The 22,880-nt window shown below is 35.5% G+C and overlaps 1 protein-coding gene across 1 annotated transcript in view; it reads left to right on the plus strand.

Moving 5' to 3' along the window:
- The window catches only part of LOC114650263 (X-linked retinitis pigmentosa GTPase regulator-like), a 72,204-nt gene that overhangs the window by 36,449 nt on the left and 12,875 nt on the right, over window positions 1-22,880 (plus strand). The window contains exons 11-12 of the mRNA XM_051926616.1: window positions 12,765-12,945; window positions 13,790-13,890. Of these exons, the coding sequence (XP_051782576.1) occupies window positions 12,765-12,945; window positions 13,790-13,890 (282 nt within the window). The remainder of the gene's footprint in view (window positions 1-12,764; window positions 12,946-13,789; window positions 13,891-22,880) is intronic.

Consider the following 22,880-nt stretch of genomic DNA (forward strand, 5'->3'; position numbering starts at 1 on the left):
TGTTTCGAAGAAGAGGAAAGCCATCGTGATGGAAGTGAAATTAGACATTGTAAAGAGATTAGAAAGAATAAAGGTAAGGAAATTTTTTTACACTCATTTTTTGTCATTTTTTCTGTTACTACAGAAAATCCTTTTCCTACAAAAAGTCCTTTTCCTTTTTCTGTGTCTTAGTTGTGTTTTTACGTTCTAGATTATGATTTTGCAAATGTGTTAAGATAGGTAAGTGACTTAGGCTAGGGTGTTTTTCAACTTACACCAAAATTCGGGTTACATCACTGTTGTAGGAACGGAACTGTGTCGTAACCCAAGGACCCCCTGTATACTTTATATTGGACTTTAATTTATCATAGTCTATGAAAGTGTTACTCCACAGCAAATAAATAAGTATTACTAATTTACCTGTTATTTAGACTATTTGTGACAGTATGCAAAAGATGCTGTGGCTTTGCAAGTACCCTATACAATGGGTGTTGCATAACAAAGTTGACAATGGAGACTCACAACTATGTACCTTCAGTTGTTCTATACTATTCCTGAGCACTCATATATCGGTATATAATCTTTATATATAATATGGTACCGTGGCTGTTCGTTTGTCTGTCTAGAATTTTAAATCACCTGTAGCTCGCAAACCGTTTGAACTATTGATCTGAAATTTGGTACACATATACTACTTGACATCTACTGTCCACTTTTGGGGTGATGATTGATCTCCAAGGTTATTCCTCTTTTTATTTTAATTTTATTTTATTGTAGAATCAACTCTTGGCAATGGCCAGCAAGGTGGACATGCGGCACATGCGTACGGGCTCTATTCTCATCCCTAACACCTTCTCCATCACTTCCCCTACCTCTTCATATCATAAATCATTCTTGAGGCAGATTGAAGACTTAAGTGCCAGCTTAAGGGAAAAATTAAAGAAAACATACTAAGTAATCGCAGTACAAACATTGACTTAATCAGTTTTAACGTGAAAAGATGCTGACGAAAGAAGAGAAGAAGCAGGCTGCTAGGGTGTAGAAAAGAAGAGCTACTCAGGAAGCAGCAAGCGCATTAGCCTCTGAGCAAATGAATGCTAAACGTAGAGAGAAAGAGTATGAAAACTATGAATGCTCAAGTCAAGTGTATTCACTGCACGTTATCATGCAGTGCGCCGTTACTGGTTTGATATAATAGTGTGATCATTGCATTGCCTATTTCTGTGAAATTTCCACAAGTAATGTCATAATTCTGTCACCTTGGAGAAAATATTACTTAAAAAATTAAATGTGAGCTTAGTTTGGCCCATTAATTTTGATGGTTTCCATTTTTGGAAATTGTGTCCCTTAGAGTTTTAAGAACAAGGATTTGGTTTAATGTAATTGTCAATATCTGGCAAATACTAAAATAATAAATCATCATTTTAAAACTATTGGTCTATTAAGCTTACACATAGGGAGCTTTCACTGTTATTATTTTGTGGAAAATAATGTTTCCAGGTGGTAAGTTTTACATACACACTTAGAGGTGTACTAACAGTCTGTGTAATTCAATACGTGGATTCACAACTTCCTGCAAATTAATATGTATGGTTCTACTGTTTGTATGTTTTTTTAACTGTATGCTTATCTCTACATCAATAATATATTTATTATTTTAATGAAAAGAAGAAAGGATTATAAAGAAATAATGACATTTTGTTAAATTAATAAAAATGTGTTGAAAGCCTGGTTGGTATTACATCTTGCCTGAAGAAGGGGCCTGAGTTGCCCCGAAAGCTTGCATATAGTAATCTTTTTAGTTAGCCAATAAAAGGTGTCATTTTGCTTGGCTTTTCTCTACATTCATAATGGCTAACACGGTACAACACATAAAAATGTGTTAAAAGAAAGAAATCTTATAATTTGTTAAAAAGCACTCATTAAAGAAGCCACTAGATGGCAGTCTAACCTCATGTCAAAACTATGCTTTTAAAACTGGATAATCCACATCTTTTATGTCATCTGATTGCAGTTTAACAATAAATACAGTAGGCTACACATACAATTTCATCCAACTTGCCTGCCTTTTCCATATCAGGTTTACAAGTAATTGGATAAATATAAAATATCATAAGAACTGGCATTTGGGTTATATGTAAGACATCATAAAGCACACTACATCGAATTACTTAAAAAAATCATAAATATTATTAATTCGTCCTTTTTAAACTTTCTTAATCCAGTTCAGGGAGTAGTGGGACTCTGAACCTATCCTTCAGTATGCCTTGCAAGGCAGGAAAAAATCCTGGATGAGGAGGCAGCCAGTCACAAGGCACACTGATGCAAATACCTACATTCACTTCTACATGATCAATATAATGTCACCAAGTAACCTAACATAGTAATCTGTTGAAACTCCACATACTTTGTTTTTAGAACAGGTGTCAAGTTAGAATATGAGGCAGTAGTGTTCACCCTGTTCAACCATAATGCTATAGATATTATTCTTAAAGTTTTTCTTTGATTTTCTTATCTTTCTAGTTTTGTGTTATTTATAGTTTGCTTATGAGTACCTTAAAAGAAAAATTAACATCAGCATTGGATGTTTCACAATCATTGTCTTTCCTTGAAGTGTCTATGGTCAATAGACATGTGTGCTTATTTCATTTTTGAAAAAACTGTACACTAGGCATCTTGACTGAATAGCCCAAAACAGCAAATAATCTTGAAGTTAAGTTAAACCATGTACCTCTTGATCAAAGCTAGTGAGGACACTGTGAAGTTGCCTTGCTTATTGAAATTAAAAAATAAAATGTTGGATAACCAGGAAGCATAAACAACAATAAAAAATATCTCTCACAAATACATATTACTGAATGTCAGATAGATAGAATGATAGATAGATAGGTAGATATTTATTGTCCCAAGGGAGAATTTTTGCTTTTTACAGAATCCTATTAAATAAATGACTAGATAGATAGAGGTGGCATGGTGACCCAGTGGTAGCGGCATGGTGGCCCAGTGGTTTGCTTCCTGGGTCCTCCCTGCGTGGAGTTTGCATGTTCTCCCCGTGTCTGCATGGGTTTCCTCCGGATACTCCGGTTTCCTCCCACAGTCCAAAGACATGCAGGTTAGGTGAATTGGCGATTCCTAGTGTGTGCTTGGTGTGTGTGTGTGTGCGCGTGCGCCTTGCGGTGGGCTGGCGCCCTGCCCGGGGTTTGTTTTCTGCCTTGTGCCCTGTGTTGGCTGGGATTGGCTGGGATACTCTGTCTCATTCCCCTTATCAGTACCCCCCAAAAGTACAGGATCATCTGGAAATTTCTGCAAGTGGCGTGACCTGGTGTTATATTTATAGTATGAGGTGTACAGGGTAAAGAGAAAAGAAGTCAGAAATATACTTTGTGGTAGCTCTTTGTTGCTCACATCCTTATCAGAAACATAGTTCTTGAATCTCATGAACTACAGTCTGCCAGACAGATAGTCTATTATCCAGAACACCATAGGCTCATCCACCTACTTATCTCTGAGCTTGCCCCTTAGCAGAGGTAGCTGGATGGTGTTGAAGGCACTTGAAAAATCACAAAACATATTCCTCGCAGTGCTACCAGTTTTGTCTAGGTAAGAACAAGCCTTGTGGAGTGGACAGATAATTGCATCCTCCACTCCAGTCACTCTAAAGACAAAACCAAGCAGTGCCACAGAAAGATAAGTAAAAAGCTGACAACTCATCTACTTTAAATCAGGTCTTTTTAAATATTCACTGCTCCTTACTCAGCTTTAACAGCAAGCACTACCTTGCATTTGTGTTTGTAAGTGTTTGTAAGCTAACAGAGCACATATTATAACAGATTTGACAAGAACAGGCCATTCAGCTCAAGAAATTCACCAAACCCATTTACCTAGATTCCTCAAACTAACATCAGGTTAAGATTTTAAGGTTCCTGAATTCTGCTCTCTACCCCACTTTGTAGTTTATTCTTTCCATCTATTGTTCTTTGCGTGAAGAAAAACTTTCTAGCATTTGTACAGAGTTTAACCTCAATAGCTGTGTTTACATGTTTTTGTTGAAAATGTATTTTAAAGTAACAGTAATGATACAAAGTACAAACAAATTCTGTTCATAATTTTAACAAACATCTGTCATGTCACCTCGTAATCTCCATTTGCTTAAACTGAAAAGGTTTGTCTTCTTAAGTCTTCATAGCTCATACCCAGGAGCATTGCTATACATGTTAGGAACTCTCCTAATGAGTCCCTCCTCAACCCCACAACATATTGGCCATTTATTTTAACCGTTATTAGTAGAACATTTCAAACACATTATGTAACATTTCTACCCAAAACCCAGAATGTTTTTTTTTAACATAACAAACCAAACGCATAAGAACCAGTGTGTATTTTGTAACACAGCAAAGAAAATGCAACAGAATTTCCTTTTACAATCAAGTAAAACAACCTGGGTAAATAGCAGGTCCTACCTTACTGAAGAAATTTCTACAGTATCCACCTCCAATCATTTGTGGCTGTGAAAGCATTAATAACATCCACAAAATTCACTTGACGTTCAAGCTCCTGTTGAAAGGGTCAGGATCACAATCAAATTCAGTTTACTAAAACAATGATCAGCCCTATCCACAGTATAACATTCTAAAAATATGCTGTGAATGCACACATACATGGTAAAGTCTCTGAAGTTTCATTTAGTTTTTTAGCAATAAGTGTTTGAAGCAATGTCTGTTTAGTTTTAAAACTGGTATACAGTGATCCCTCGGTATATCCCGCTTCGCCTTTCGCGGCTTCACTCTATCGCGGATTTTATATGTAAGCATATTTAAATAGATATCGCGTATTTTTTGCTGGTTCGCGGATTTCTGAGGACAATTTGTCGTACATGCTTCCTCAATTGGTTTGCCCAGTTGATTTCATACAAGGGACGCTATTGGCAGATGGCTGAGAAGCTACCCAACTTACTTTTCTCTTTCTCTCTCTTGCGCTTTCTCTGATCCTGACGTAGGGGGTGTGAGCAGGGGGGCTGTTCGCACACCTAGACGATACGGACGCTCGTCTAAAAATGCTGAAAGATTATCTTCACGTTGCTACCTTCTGTACAGCTGCTTAGTGAAGCGACATGCTGCACGGTGCTTTGCATACTTAAAAGCTTGAAGGGCACGTATTGATTTTTGCATGTTTGTTTTTCTCTGTCTCTCTCTCTCTCTCTCTCTCTCTCCCTGCTCCTGACGGAGGGGGTGTGAGCTGCCTATTGATTTGTTTGCTTTCTCTGTCTTTATGACAGTCTCTGCTCCTGACGCACACTCCTTTGAAGAGGAAGATATGTTTGCATTCTTTTAATTGTGAGACAGAACTGTCATCTCTGTCTTGTCATGGAGCACAGTTTAAACTTTTGAAAAAGAGACAAATGTTTGTTTGCAGTGTTTGAATAACATTCCTGTCTCTCTACAACCTCCTGTGTTTCTGCGCAAATCTGTGACCCAAGCATGACAATATAAAAATAACCATATAAACATATGGTTTCTACTTCGCGGATTTTCTTATTTCACGGGTGGCTCTGGAACGCAACCCCCGCGATGGAGGAGGGATTACTGTAGTAGATATTTTCAGGGGCTTCATGTGAAATCAAATGTTGTGTTCAGATCACCAGATATTTTTATCTTTTTTTAGTTTTCCCTTTTTTTTTGCTAGTTTTTATTTTTATATTACTTCAGGTCTTAATTTTAGTTTTACTTTAGTTTTAGTTGGCCTTCATGCCATATTTTTAGTTTTAGTTTAGTTTTTATTTCACAAAGACATTTTTATTTTATTTTTATAGTTCTGCATGCAAAATAGCAATCCAAATTTAAATGGTATAATTGAAGCAACAAATTCTTTCTCCTTTGCACAGTTTATTAAAGTCATACCATAATGGCTTGTGTGAATCAATATATCTTTCTGTTAATTTTCAAGAAAACTCTGCACTGCAGAGAAGTGGTCATTCTGTTTTGCAATTCAGGTGATAACTGTCCACAAACTGAGAATATGCATTCAACAAAAGGTTGTGAGGTAGGGGCCAAGGTTATTATAGTTAACGAAAACTAAAATCAAAACTGAAACTATTATTAAAAAAACATTTCATAAACTGAAATAAAATAATTAACAAAACTGAAATGAAAAACTAAAACTAAACGAAACTATTAAAGTAGATGGAAAGACTAACTGAAATAAAATAATAATTTACTAAACATAAGTTGTTTTTGTTTTTGAATTAATTTTCTTGCTGTTAGTTTTTAACCTTTATAAGATTTAACACTAAAACTGAAAGCCATCCACCACGAGCCGCCTGCATGTATTCATCCAGTGAACGGCGGCTGGTGACGGAAGGCGGGTGTTCACACAGCATTTGCGGTGACAGAGCAAGCTGAATATGCGTGTAAAGCCTGTGGAATAGAAAGCAAATTTACGTGCCTTTCTTTAAACTAGTATATCAAGATGTAATTCAAACGCCAGAAATCGGAATGTGCTGCTCAACAAAAACTTTACCGTATGGACAGAAAAATCACGAGTGAGTAATGTTTCAATTTATTTCTCAGGTGCCTGCTTTTTGTTGACAGTAATTCATTTGCCCCTTCGCATTCGAAGTATACAAAGTATAGAGAAAGTATACTAATCATTAAACAAAATCGACCTTGACATTTTGGTGAATCTTGACGTTTTAGAACTCCCCTAGTCCAAAAATACCGTTTTTTGGAATTATGTCTGTGTGTGTGTGTATATAAAAACACGATATCTCAAAAACGCAACTAGATAGATGGATGAAATTCAGCATGTGGTTGTTACACCAAACTGTAGATCAGTATTAACTTTTGGGCCAAATCCATAAACCGGAAGTGGTATTTTACCTGAACACATACTCGATTTTTTTTTTATTCATGCAGCTGCAGAGTCTGATTTATTCAACTTACATTTTATAATAATTGTTCAATATATTATTAATTTGATTTGTTGTTTACAGCTAGGTGGGGTCTGCTAACTGATTCAACCCTAAGAGTCCTGTTCTTCTTTAATCCCCGTGATTTTCATGGTCACACCTGTCAAAACACAGTACAATCTCTTTTCTTATTTGTTTTATATCTTTCCAGGCCTGCAGGAGGAAAATTCTGTCTATAAATTATTTGTGCCTGAGATGGAATCAGAGATCAATATGGCTGGTAGAAAATAACAAAACCCAGTGGTTGAGATTTTTGAATGAAATATTGAAGGCATTCATTATAAGCACATTGTCATTGGAGCAGGATATGTTGTGTGTTGTAGACATTTAGAGTAAAAAACCCTCACACCTTAAAATTCACCTAAAGTTCATTACAAATTGGCCCATTCTGGGCAATAAAAGGAAAAGAAAAAAGTGCCAACAGTCAATACAGATTTGTTCAGCACAAATGACATAGAAAATATTTTAAAAATTATAAAATTGTGTCAAATTGTTCATATTCAGTACTTGGTTTTGATTATGCTTGTTTTTATCACGCAAAAACAAAACCAAATAGTAAAGTCTGTTGTGTAGTGTAGCCAGCTTCCACTAACATTAAATTCATATTATATCCAAACCCTTTAAGTGTACAGTTCTGTCTCATTGTAACACAAAAACTAAACTCCATAGTAGGTCTTTAACCATACTATAATTACTAAAACTAAAACTGAAACTAATATATATAAAAATAAAATAGAAATGTCTTGGTAAATTAAAAACTAAACTAAAACTAAAAGTATACAATGAAGGAAAACTAAAACTAAATTGAATTTCCAAGTAAGGTATAAAAAGGCAAAACTATAATAACCTTGGTAGGGGCACACACAAGATCCAAGGCAGTGGGGTAAGTTTAGGATACACAGCCACTTTGACTTGCCAAACTGAAGAGGTGTGCCTGTAAAAATCCCTTGCTTAATCTCCTCCTCATATTTCTGCATTTTAAGTGAAGCATTTTCACTTTATTCTTAGTACTCCATACATTACGAAAAGCAGTTTCTTTTTTATTTTCTATAAGTTGCCATTTTAACAGTGTAGTAGACATTTCAGCGTTTCCTATACACTTGATGCTTTGAGTAGGAGTTACATACTTGGCAATACAGGAGCAAGGCCTCCAAAACAGACTATAAAAGCCTTCCAGAACCTTAACTGGACATTATCAATTAGATAAGTGTCACAGGTACTACCTGCTGGTTTCCAGCTTAGCAGGCCTCAAAATGGGGAGGTTGACTTTAAAAGTTCAAAAACACTCTAAAAATCCCAAAATATACAATAAGTCCCAAAAAGAATCTTTATAAAGAAAAGTATTTATTACAAAAAAAGAAGAATGGAACAAAATGTTCAAAAAGCATAAAGAGGCAAAAAGTATTTGCATAAAATATAATGCAAGATGAACAAGTCCCAGAAACACAACTCAAGAATAAAGTCCAAGAAATAGAGAAAAAGTGATCACAAAATAAAAAATGAAATAAAAAACAGTGCCCTTTTTAAACTCCTTCATAAACTCAATGATCCACTACTTTAACTTCCTCTTTTATGGCCATAGCCACTTTGTGTATGTTGCTATAAACCCAAAAGTCACTCAAAAGTAATAACAATATTTTTACATACCCAAGGGTGACTTCTTTATAAGTTCATGTTTCCATGATGTTTGCTCTTTTTTGTTAGTAAAATATGCAATTTACGCATGTACAGTTAGGTCCATAAATATTTGGACAGAGACAACTTTTTTTGTAATTTTGGTTCTGTACATTACAAGAATTAATTTTAAATGAAACAACTCAGATGCAGTTGAAGTGCAGACTTTCAGCTTTAATTCAGTGGGATGAACAAAACGATTGCATAAAAATGTGAGGCAACTAAAGCATTTTTTAAACACAATACCTTCATTTCAGGGGCTCAAAAGTAATTGGACAATTGACTCAAAGGCTATTTCATGGGCAGGTGTGAGCAAGTCCGTCGTTATGTCATTCTCAATTAAGCAGATAAAAGTCCTGGAGTTGATTTGAGGTGTGGTGCTTGCATGTGGAAGATTTTGCTGTGAACAGACAACATGTGGTCAAAGGAGCTCTCCATGCAGGTGAAAGAAGCCATCCTTAAGCTGCGAAAACAGAAAAATCCAATCCGAGAAATTGCTACAATATTACGAGTGGCAAAATCTATAGTTTGGTACATCCTGAGAAAGAAAGCAAGCACTGGTGAACTCAGCAACGCAAAAAGACCTGGACGTCCATGAAAGACAACAGTGGTGGATGATCGCAGAATCATTTCCATGGTGAAGAGAAACCCCTTCACAACAGCCAACCAAGTGAACAACACTCTCCAGGGGGTAGGCGTATCGATATCCAAGTCTACCATAAAGAGAAGACTGCATGAAAGTAAATACACAGGGTGCACTGCAAGGTGCAAGCCACTCATAAGCCTCAAGAATAGAAAGGCTAGATTGGACTTTGCTAAAGAACATCTAAAAAAGCCAGCACAGTTCTGGAAAAACATTCTTTGGACAGATGAAACCAGGACAGAAGCAGCCGAATGAATACTGAGGTGTTCAGAGACATACTCAAATCCAAGTAAATGCAGTCAAATTGATTGGGTGGCGTTTCATGATACAGATGGACAATGACCCAAAACATACAGCCAAAGCAACCCAGGAGTTTATTAAAGCAAAGAAGTAGAAAATTCTTGAATGGCCAAATCAGTCATCTGATGTTAACGCAATTGAGAATGCATTTCACTTGTTGAAGACTAAACTTCGGACAGAAAGGCCCACAAACAAACAACAACTGAAAGCCGCTGCAGTAAAGGCCTGGCAGAGCATTAAAAAGGAGGAAACCCAACATCTGGTGATGTCCATGAGTTCAAGACTTCAGGCTGTCATTGCCAGCAAAGGGTTTTCAAACAAGTATTAGAAATGAACATTTTATTTCCAGTTATTTAATTTGTCCAATTACTTTTGAGCCCCTGAAATGAAGGGATTGTGTTAAAAAAATGCTTTAGTTGCCTCACATTTTTTTGCAATCGTTTTGTTCACCCCACTGAATTAAAGCTGAAAGTCTGCACTTCAACTGCATCTGAGTTGTTTCATTTAAAATACATTGTGGTAATGTACAGAACCAAAATTAGAAAAAAGTTGTCTCTGTCCAGATATTTATGGACCTAACTGTATATGCCAAGGCAAGCAGCACATCACAGCTGAGTGAATCTGCTTTTGTAAAAAGTCCCACTTATGTCAAGCCACATACAGTGAAAGGCCATTACCATTGTATAAAATGCAGCTTAGAGCATTCCAGTGATGTGTAGTTGTCTATGATTAGTTATCATTTTTACATGTTAAAGCTGTGTGTAAATGGAAGGAAATGTACTGTGTAAATGTATCAACTTTACACACTGTTATGCAAGAGCTTCTATCAGAGTGCATGAGGATTGTTTGCTTTAGGTGCAATAAGACAGGTCTTATTCTTCAAAAAAAAGAAAATATACAGTTAAAGAAGTTACAGAATACTAAAAAGACCTTGAGTCAGGTTCAGATAACAGTTTTGATTCTATTGAGAACAACACATTTGCTGAAGGATATGATGCTTGATTTTTAAGCAATGTTTATAGTATAACTTTTAGCTGTCATTTCATGCATTTTTACAGTTCAGCATCATATGTTTAACACATGGCTATCTTCTGCACATTTTCTCTATGTTAGTTTTCTGAGCAGCACTCTTCCAGTTTTAACTTAGAATACACAGCAACTTACCCAGTTGCATTTTCACACCCTTTTCGATCAAATGTTCTTGAATCACGCTGCACACACTTTCAGAGGGGACCTATCTTAAATTGAATGTACTTTTATAAATAAAGTTGACTTGACTTGACTTTATCATGAAGAGCCTCGGCCGCTTGTAGTTTCACGTGGTATCCCCCATCTTTCCCCAATCTGTCAAATTTCTACTGTTTTGAGTATGGCACTTTTGGACTTGCGTGCCAAAAATGTTATGTTTAAGTTGATTGGACTCACTGTTTCGGCTCATGTCTTAATGTTTTAGATGTATATGTATGTGACTAGTTATGGGGCCCTGTCCAGAGCTGTTTCCTACCCTGTGCCCAGGGCTTGTGACCCACTGGAATTATGATATAGTCAATAAAAATGAAATACTCTTGTCTGTCAACATTGTTGGAAAAAAATTACTTTTGCCCTGCACAAAGCAAATATCTTAAACGATATGCCAAATTTTTAGTTTGTTAGTATGAAATTTGTGGAGGGGTTATAAAGTGAATTTTAAGGAATTCACCCTAAGTGTATTTTTACTTCTGACTTCAACTGTAGATAGATAACAGTTTAATTTATAATACTGTTTGTGTCTCTATGTGTACCTCTAAACTTGGCCTGCCCTAAACTCTCTGCTGACCCATTCCGTAGTTTAAACATTCCTCAACTAACCTTCTCATATGCCTTCCCAATATGCTGGTTCTTCTCCTGTCCAAAAATAACTCATCACTGCAGAACAGGTCACAGAAAGCACTGCAGTGATACAAGCTGGAGGCAGCAGGCAAGTTCTTGCAGGGAACTATGATTAATACATTAAATAATTTATTATTAAATGTAAATAAAGCACTTGGCTAAAGTCTGAAACCTCATACAATAGTACATAGCAGTTATGATAAGTTTTGTATGCTGACCAGGACCAGGTGCCACTGCATGCTCGTGTTCTATAGTGGAGTGACCTGCTGTGTTGTTTTCCCATCAGTACAGACTTGAATGTGTTAATTTCAAGACAAGCATTTGCCCCTTCAAAAGCTGATTAGTGTGTCAGTATGACACCAAAGTTATTCCAGTTAAAAAGGCACAGTGTCAATCTTGAGGCACCACGTAAAGTTCATATACTCAAAATTTAAAGTGTTGGCTGAAAAAATGTGGCATGCCATGTAAAATGTTTGGTCCTTTATCACTTTTGATTGCTTGCATCCATTTTCTTTAGTATATTGTATTTCAACAGTGGAAAAGCTGTTCAAACTCCGGCTAGGATGTTTTCATTTAGAATCTGAAAGACTGAGAAACACTACAGAAGCTCTTCTTTCATGATTGTGCCATTGCTTAGAATAACCAGAAGAGAGTTTACTTGTCAATGATTCTTCTCGGAAGGAAAATATGAATGTATGAAAAGAGCTAATTGCTGCTACTAATGAAGAAGACTTCCTTTGTTATAGGTTCAGAACCTTTAATTTTTCCCTTTTCTGTAACCATCAGCTAAAACAATCATAAGATGAAAAGTGAGCCAAAAGATTACCAGCTAACGTAATGCCATCTTTGTGTTCATCCTACAATATCTGCTTTAATAAAATATTTAAAAAGAAGAGTATGAAATGTTGATGTGTTCTAGTCTGCAAAACATTTGGATTGTGCTTTTTTTCTGGAATAAAATCCAGCAGTCCGGAAAAATCTGAAGTGGCAGATTTAAAGCACTAACAAGCCTTAGAATTGCATAAGATGTTTCATTAATAGCAACAAATGACTGACTTCCAGGGCTAACAGTTAACTGCTGTGTTTCCCCTAAGTTATAATACAAAACAGAATATAATAAAAAGGCTATTCCTGTTTTAAATATGAGAAAATGTTTTCTTTGCACTTGATTCAACAGCAAGACCTATCAATAATAATCGTGAAGTCTTGCAAAGTTTCATTTCAAAATTATGGACTTGATGGGAGAGAGATTAAGAAGAATATAGTACTTGGGGAAAAATGCTAGAGTACTTATAAGTTATGAACATTCTAATATGTTTTTTTTATCTATTTCAGGAAATATCTCCAGAGAAGCCTGGTACAATGATGCGTACCTTGCCTCCTCTAGGCTCTGATTTCTTGAACTCCTCTCTGCCCGTTGGAAGTCGTACTGTACCAGCGAGATTTCCTGGTATGGATGTTCCTGACTCTAAGCCAGTTAACCAAGTTCCCCAACAGGCAAAGTTATTAAAACGGGGTATGTTTGTTTTTTTTGGTTCTTTGTAACAATGACGTAACATACAGTATTAGAGATGCATTAGATTATGTTGTTTTGAATTACATTTATCATTTACTGATTTGTGCTCTGTTGATCTTTAAGACTGTTATTTTTAAATAAAGTAACATTACTTCAAATATTATATTTCAATACTTTCATACGTTCTAATGTATGTACCAGTGACAATTCAAAATCTTCAAAGTTAAATTTTAATGCTGAACAGTACATTAAGTATTGTCTATAGTTTAGTGCTAACACAGTAAAACCAAGCCTTGCCATTTGGTAAATATGCATAAATTAATCTTATATCCTATAATGGGCTAGCACCATTCCCAGTTTTCTTGCAGTCTACTACCTGGTTCTGCCAGAATTAAATATAGCTTGCTCCAACCATGAACTATATTAAGTGGATGTAAAAAGGGATGGATGATCTGATGGAAATTTTGTTTTGAATATCAGCATTTCCTGTCATTTTTTTTAGTGATGCATTACTTAATTAATTATACATGTCACTGTAGCATATTAGCAACAATTGGGTCATACTATTTTATACATACCATTCTAATTCATATTTTAAAAACAAATATGGTATACAGAAGTTACTTTTGGTTTCTACAATATGCAACAGTTTCATTTGTGATATACTTAATACAAATCAAGAAAAAAATCTCTGTTCATGGTAAATAATGTGCATAAAATAATATTATTTAAATTGGAAAGTTGTAAGTAGGTCTAGTAATGCTTAAAATGAAGTAATTATCATGACCAGAAAAGTTATACATGTATAAAATAGATATTTTTTATCCCATTTTTTTTAATAAAGACTCATCTGGTGATGGAATTGTGTCATTGAGTAAAGGTTCTGTAGATGATGACAGCAGTGATGAGAAAGGCCTTGGAAAAACTACAGATTTATTTAATATGGTAAGTCTGATGTTGTGTAAAATAATGTTTTAAAGCAACTTTCAATCTACATTCATACAGCTATTAATTAATAGGATTTCATCCATCCATCCATCCTCCAACCCGCTATATCCGAACTACAGGGTCACGGGGGTCTGCTAGAGCCAATCCCAGCCAACACAGGGCGCAAGGCAGGAAACAAACCCTGGGCAGGGCGCCAGCCCACCACAGGGCACGCACACACACACCAGGGACAATTTGGAATCTCCAATACACCTAACCTGCATGTCTTTGGACTGTGGGAGGAAACCCACGCAGACACGGAGAGAACATGCAAACTCCACGCAGGGAGGACCTAGGAAGCGAACCCAGGTCTCCTAACTGCGAGGCAGCAGCACTACCACTGCGCCACTGTGCCGCCCACTTTAATATTAGTAAATTTTAAATCAAAAATATCAGTTTTGAGGGAATATGCCACTTAATTGTGAATTTTTACTTTTTCTGAAGTTCTGTTAATTTATTTTTAGTAGAAGTAAGTATCCATTTTTTGACTACCTCAATCAAATTTAAGACCACAGGCAGCTGTATCCAACAATGGACATGGCACATTGACTTACATTGAGTCCATTTAGAACTGCTCATCAATCGAATCTATATGCCTGTGATTAAAACCACAGCACCTGGGGAAAAGCTTATATACAGAGAGATGAAAAATGTGCAGACTCCATAAACTCACTGTCCATAAAATCCGGAACAAGGATTTGAATTGTGTGACTGCAGCACTAACCAGTATACCGCTATGTCACTCACATTGAAAATTGCTGTATTTACCTATAATAATTGTTTTATTTTAGTGACTGATTCATTGATTGATTGCACTGTAAGCATAATATAAGTCTTAAGTACTAAATTGACAATTGTTTAAACAGCTAACTGCATAAAAACCATCATGAATTAAAAAAAATTGAATTATTACTGGGGTACAACACTATGTTCATCCAGACATCTGGTTTAAATAATTGTCAAAAGCTGCACAAATCCCATAAAATATTATATTGCTTTTAGCAGACAAGAAGTCTATAGTCACATTATCATAAAAGCAAATATTGGATTTAATACAGACTGACTAGCAAATACCAATATAATTTTAAGTTTAAGAAATAATCACAGTCATAAAAATACATTGCTTATCACTTTTCCATCATATATGACAAATACAGTATTATTCACAAAACAAATGATACATTTTTTTCTGGAACTGTGAATGATTTATTTACCATGTAAACCATGTTTGTACTTAGTGGAATATTTGACTTTGCTTGTATTTTAACAAATCACTGACTTATTTTTTTTCTATAAAATTAAAGCTTACCTTGCTTAATTTTAATTTGCTCTTTTTTCTTTTTCATATTATATTACTACATATGGCATAATTCTCACAAGTCTTTGTTTAGAATAGTACTATTATGTTAGCCATTCAATTAATGGTTCCTAATATATTAGTATAATATTGCAGTATTTTAGGATTTGAAATACATTTAAGACATGTATTTTGAACTGGTGTTATTTTGCATTTTAAGGTTATGTATTTTTTATCCATTTTGGTAGTTGCATAGTAATGCCTTACTTTTTAATCCTTTAGATGGCACACAAAACTCTTTCTCTTGATAAAAAACAGAGTTTGCCTTGGAGCAATTTTTATTTACTGCAGGTGTGTAAGTGTAGATATGGCAACCACTAACATTCTTATTATTGCAGACATTGTAGCACAAAAGTCTGTCCATGATTAAGTTGGGCCCTTGGCGTTATTTTGGTTTTTACAATGTTTAGGGGAAAAGGGATTTTACATAACTCAAAAGTTGACAGAAACACTTGATGTGTAATTTGTGCTGTATGTAGAAGCATATTATGGTTTCTGCACATAAACACACACTAAATAAAAGAGAGAGTAGGGAAGTATACACACAGTTGCACACAGTTAAATAATGACAATTTATTGTAGAAGAAGCCCTAGAAGCATATCTCCACATGTATTTTAAACTTGGTTTAAGCCTCAACAAAGCTTTGTGAAGAATAGAAAAAGGTTAAAATATGCCTAATTATTAAGAAAACTTTGCTGATATACAAAAATGTTAATATTTAAACATGGAATAGCTTTAATATCCACATGAGTTATATGTCCTCTTATCAGATAGACATATAAAAGCTTTCTACTTTGTGTATCAATAATAAAATTCAGTTCTGTAGAAGAAGCTAGAAAAAAAAGTTTGATTTTAATAATCCTAGTCCAAAAACCAGAAAACATACTAGAAATTAAAACATAAAAAACAACTCTAAGCTTTCTGAACTAAGATCATTTTAAACCAACATCTTAAATTTCTAAAGAAGCATTGCAATAAAATTATAGTTAGAGTGACACATTAACGTAAACAAAAATTCAGATATGACTCACCAAGCACATCAATACAGTAATGCAGAACTGATTAGGACTATATATATCAAATCAACTCAATGTATGCATTCATTACTCCTTTGGATGAAATTGAATAAAGTATGCTGTGGTCCAAGCATTAAAAAAAGATTTAGCAAATATATCCTCTTTGAAGCAGGAAAGGTTTCAGTTTAAGAAAATGTGCATTCTGCGTTTATGAGTCATTCTTGTGTTAATTAAAGGAATCTAGAAGTAATTTTATAGCTGTTTCTTGCAACTATTCTCCTTAATGTAAGAATACATTTCTTGTTCACTTGTCTGCTCACAGCTGCCACAGTGGGTAGAGTTTAGACTTAAATAAGGAAGCTGATGAATATGAAACCAAACACATGTATTAAGCTATTTAGAGCAATTTTGTCTTTTGAGAAAATGGTTAGAAAATATGCATGTTCAAGATATGAACAAACTTTAGAAAACAAAGTGTTTACAGTTTTTATCAACTTCCTTATGGTAACCACAATACCTTAAAGTTATGGGTGCAGCACTTAATTTAGATGTGAACACTTGAATGGAGGACACTCTAAAAGTGGACCTGTGGGTTTGTAGCGCTCATTTCTTTGTGTAAAGTACTTGCAGCTAAATAAAAAAAAAAAGTGTTCCTGATCGCCCAATTTTGAAGTCAACAGCAGTTCAAAACATATTTCATGTGAGTCATTTAATTTCATCTTTGTCTGAATTGGGCTGAAATGTTGAGATGTAGAAATAGTAACAGTAGCAATCATCGTTAGCAAGCTAAATACAATACAGATTAGTTACTCTTATGTAGGACAGAACAATCCTTACTCGTGCAGTTTCAAGGAAGTAGCGTTATGAGTTTGAATTGTGTGCCTGGTTGTTGTCTGTGTAAATAATAACAATCTCCATATGATTACTTGGATCTTTCACAGATCAGTGCTAAGTAAGCATTTAATAATAATAATAATAATTCATTACATTTATATAGCGCTTTTCTCAGTACTCAAAGCGCTATCCACACAGGGAGGAACCGGGAAGCGAACCCACAATCTTCCACAGTCTCCTTACTACAAAGCAGCAGCACTACCACTGCACCACCAGTGCAAGGAATAAGACCAATAACTAAATTTATTTTAATGAAATCTGCCCATTTGATCCTTTAGGTTTTGATTGTTTCTTCCAGTTTAATTTTAGAAAGTGGAGAAATGTCTCCAGAACACAGTAAATGATCACTACTGAAAAATGTGTAGTTGTGTATTGAATATGATGCATCCTAAATTAATAAAGTGGGCTCATCTTCTGATACATCTAAGTTTTACACTGTGGAAGGAGTATAGCGTACTCCCTGCAACACAGTCATTCTTCCTAAGTTGCCTTAACTTCAAATTTTCTACATGTGTACCATTAATCGCCACCTCTCTGTTACATCACTGTACTTTCCAGTTGCACATTTTTCTTTTGTTGTTCCACTCTTCTTTCTTTTCCTTTCTTTTTGATCTGTTGCATCTCCTTATTAGTATATTTTGTTTTTTATAGATATGGTTCACTGATAATGCTAAATGCATCATCTTCTTCCTAGTCTGACATTTGGCTGATTTAAAACTATAGCTTGTTTGTCTAAATCTTGTAAGAAAATGTACTCGAAAGTAGCAGATTTTCAAAATGAAAGTAGTGTGTGAAGCATTCACAGCTCAAGCAAGAGGAAATCTTGGTCCTGTGGGGTGAAAGGTTCTCAAGGAGGGAGAGGGATTTGCCCAGATGAGGTGCAGAACCAGCTTTCTTTTAAAATGAGTGAATCTCATTAACAGTTTTACTTTTTTAATTCCTTTCTAAAGCAACGTGAAATACTATTTAACAAAATTTGCACAATCTAAAGATTTGGATTAGTATCCAATAACATTCTTGCCTGAAAAGAATGGATGCATTTGGTAAGTTTACAGTTATTTTTTATGTTTGGACTTGGGTTTCCTTAAGTTCTATTCTACAGTTCAAGAGCAAGGATGGTATTTTGAAAATTAAAAAAAAAACTTCACTTTAGAACAGTATTTTGTGTGTCAGACTAATACATGCCATGATTGTGAAGAAATCACTTATCATTTAATTGTCAATACAAAAATGTGGTTCTTTCAAAAAAGTACTGCTGTGGCAGCCAATGAGGATATATGAGAAATACACAATAAATTACTGTGTCATACCACATTTTGTGCCCTAGTCAGCACTCTTCATTTTGTGCATGCTGTATTCATATAAAATACATGCCAGTCTTCCCTTATAATGTAGCTCAGAAAGTCTGCTCATGGTAGTCTATTATTTGAAGAAATTCAATTATTATATAGTTAAACATACAGTATGTTATGTAGGAAAACATCTCAATTAAAAAAACCATGATCTCAGTTAATCTGTTGTATCATCACCCTTTAATCTCTAAATGACTTCATTAATTATTACTGTAGTAGGGTCAGAGAGTAAAGTACAAGAATGGATTTTCAATAAGCAGTCATGAAAATGTACAAAATGAAACATATTAAGCATTATATATATTTCTATTTTATGTATTTTTCTTTCAATTGCAGTTTTTCCACTGTGAAGAAGTATTCATAAGGCAATGAATGCCATAATCCTTAAAATATTGAGTTTATTAACACTACAAATTGGATTTCTCATTAATTTTAGATATTCTGTATTTTTATCGGTAGCTTGAAATTAGACCTTATAATTACTTATTTAAAAGATGTATGCATGAGCAATACACAACATATTTAATCATTATGCTATCTTCTTTTGGTTGTTATTGTTTTTAATTAATTGTATGCATTGTCCAAGGGGAGGCACAATGCTGTCCAGAACAGAGGTGGATTCTGATCCGTTAAACTCTTCTAATATATCATCATCATCAATCTTTTGTGCAGAGTATATCCAGGGCACTTAATTTACTAAATGTTGGACACATATTGTCGTCAGTTAATTTTTTAACTTCATTTATAATATAATTACAGTTATATTATTTTAAATTTTGATATAATGCCTTTCTGAAACATGTATTCTCACAGATGATCAAACACAATTTACTTCAGTTCATTCTTATGTAATCCACTTAACAAGCTGTTTACATTTACAAACAAAACATGGCCAAAGATAAAAGATATCACAATGCTTAAAACAATACTGAATTATATATAATATGTACTGTATGTTGTCAGAGTCCTACCCAGTCTTTATCTTGTCCCCAGTAATCTGTGTCAGACTCTTTAAAATGCAATTCAACGTCTAATATGTCTATAATATTTCTACGTTATATTAGTGTTTCTTGTAGTCATGTTCTGATTGATGGGGTAAGGGACTTATTTCAATTTATGTTGCAAATAAGAAAGAGTTTTGCACCTGTCTTGTTTCTTGAACTGAAGTCACCTGAGTGGAAGAGATGGGTTTAACCTAACAACTCTCTCACTCATGGTAAAATAACTGAACCTTCTAGCATGCTTAAAGAGTATGTCCATCTCCATATGCTTCTAGTCTTCTCATGAAAAGAGAGAAGAACATGCTCTGGGAAATCCTGTTTTTTTTTTCTCTTCGGTTTCTTCCCATAATCCTGTACTTTACTTCACAGAAGACAGACTGAATTATTTCAACAGAAATTAAGAAATACAGGTAAAATTCTGTTACAACGAATATCTTTACAATGAAATTTTCATTACAACAAAGTATTTTTATGGTCCCGACAGTTTCCTCATATGACACGAGTCTATAGGAATTGCGTTACTACGAAATACTTTCAGCAGATACTTTCATTACAACGAAGTGCACAAAAGACATTGAAATTCCTGAATGAATCATCCACAGTGCAGTTAGTTCTGTGGTCGCAGCTCAGTTGTGCACAACGATCCCTGAACAGAAACATTGTACATTTTTTTTTTCTTCCTTTGAACTTTCCTCGTACTGTTGTTTGCTGTTTTTGTTTTCTGTGGTTTTCAGTGATACATTTTGCTTATTGCTCGTCAACATTTGAAAAACATCCATTGGAATTTAACTCATTGTCACTCTCCTATAGAAATGGCAGACACGAAAAAAACGACAACAGTTCATATTAGAAAAAAGATGCTGCCAGTGAATTCGGAATTTTGCCATCGACACTGTCAACTTTCTTGAAAGACCGAGCAAAAAAGGAAGGAAAATCTGTGGTTGCAAAAATATGCACACTGCTGCATTTGAAGACGTCAAAAAATCAGTTTTTATGCAGTTCAATGATGCTTGTTCAAGAAACATTCCTATTAATACGGCACTCATTCAAGAAAATGTGAGGTTTCTAAACTCTCTTGGGACCTCCCATAACTGGACAACACGCCAAAGAGCATCCCGAAGTGCAATCACCGCGTCTGTGGAAGACTGTTTATCCATTGCCGGGGCAACAGCAGGCTCACAGCTCTGCTGCAGCTCGCCACCAAAGCAAACAGAAAAGATCTCGAGGGGTGATGCAAGGAACATTGTAAATGCAGGTAACCGTATTACTTGGCCACTAATCTGGCCACGACCCTGCCTTATTGCTGTGTCTGTGTATAGGAGAGTGGTAGATCACGTTACAATAAATAACTGTGCTGTTCCTATTTTAAGCTGAATAAAGCTGGTTTTGCTAAAGTACTGAGACTCAGCCTCATGTTTTGGGGTGCAAGACAAGGACTTATAGCACGACCACGATCTTTTAGGATTTTACTTCTGTGGCGCCTCACTGCACCGTTGTGAGCCTGCTGTTGCCCTGCCCTGGCAACAGACAAACAATCTTAAACAGACGCGGCAATCGCGCTTTGGGACGCACTTCAGCGTGACGTTCCCATTGGGTGGGGGGGATCCCAAAAGAGTTCAGTAACCTCCCAATATGAAGAAGAAGAAAAGGATGATTCAGCTTTTGATTGATAAGTGTGCTGCCCACAACATGTTTCCACATTTAGATAATGTTTGCGTTGAATTCCTCCCACCCAATTGCACTGCAGTGCTTCAGCCATTGGGTTTGGGCATCATTCACACCCTGAAAGGGTAATATCGCAAGGAAATGCTGAGAAAAATTCTCATCAGCATAACTTGTAGAGAGGACAAATACAGAATCTCATTACTACGAAATTTTCATTACAACGAAATATTTTTTAGGTCCCTGACAGTTCATTGTAACAGAATTTTACCTGTATATGTAAACATTCAGAATTTTTAGATACATTAGGTTGTTAATATGCCTAAAAATTATTAATATATGGCAAATGTAAGGATATTAAACTAAAACTAACAAATAAAATTAATGCAAAATTTCAGTCTAAATTAAATCTAAGAGTCTAAGAGTAAATCCATTTACTCTTGCCCACCTGGGTATCCAACGTATCACTAAGCATTGTAATAATTCAGCATAAACATAAACATTCAACAGGAAAACATAAATGACTCTGGTGAAAATAATCATCCTATTATAATACATATTTATTTTTTGGGGAAACTGAATTAAGTTACTTTACTTAGTGTCATGCCGTAATTCAGTGCTGTGGTTTGATTCAGCAGCACTGTGTTTTAGTAAAAAGTCTTGGCTGTTAAGTGACACTACCCCTTGTAAGCTGAAAGTAAGTCTAAGTAACAAAACATCACATGGTTCATTCCTGTTCATTTTCATGAATAAATATTTTTTCAGATGCTTTATACATCTGAAGAATATTCCATCTATCCACGGGGGTCTGCTGGAGCCAATCCCAGCCAACACAGGGCACAAGGCAGGAACCAATCCCGGGCAGGGCGCCAACCCACTGCAGGACACACACAAACACACCCACACACCAAGCACACACTAGGGCCAATTTAGAATCGCCAATCCACCTAACCTGCATGTCTTTGGACAGTGGGAGGAAACTGGAGCGCCCGGAGGAAACCCACACAGACACAGGGAGAACATGCAAACTCCACGCAGGGGAGGACCTGGGAAGCGAACCCAGGTCCCCAGGTCTCCCAACTGCGAGGCAGCAGCGCTACCCACTGCGCCACCGTGCCGCCCTGAAGAATATTCTGCAAATAATAATCAGAAAAAATGTTTAGCACTGTAGATTGTCAATATAAAATAGTATTTTGAAAGCCACCATCTTAAATGTAATGCAAATATATTACGTGATTACAAATATGCTGTTTTCATGGATTTACTAAAAACATTCAGTAAACAGTCAGCTAAGAGAGGTTCACCAAAGACAAAGAGACATTTGGTTAGAAATATAAGCTTTTCACTAAAAGCCTTTGATCATTCTTTCTTACGATTCTTGTACCACCTGTAAATGTTATGTGACTTGTATTCTGCCAATGGAAATAACTCCTGCTTTCAAGTCAAGGTTGCCACAAGCATCTTAGTTGGTATGTAGTGGCAACCTGCTGCTTTCTGAAATGGAAAATTAGTTTGAATCATTTACATTTGCAGCAGAAAGAGGAAGAAGACATGGATAGGCGAATAAAGTCAATAAATGAGTGTTAAAGAATAAGGCTGGTGTTGAATGTAGTAAGACAAAATCAAAGTCCTTGTACAGGTCAGGTCAGGTTGGGGAGCATGCAC

This window comes from Erpetoichthys calabaricus, chromosome 4, assembly GCF_900747795.2.
Source record: "Erpetoichthys calabaricus chromosome 4, fErpCal1.3, whole genome shotgun sequence".
Lineage (NCBI taxonomy): Eukaryota > Metazoa > Chordata > Cladistia > Polypteriformes > Polypteridae > Erpetoichthys > Erpetoichthys calabaricus.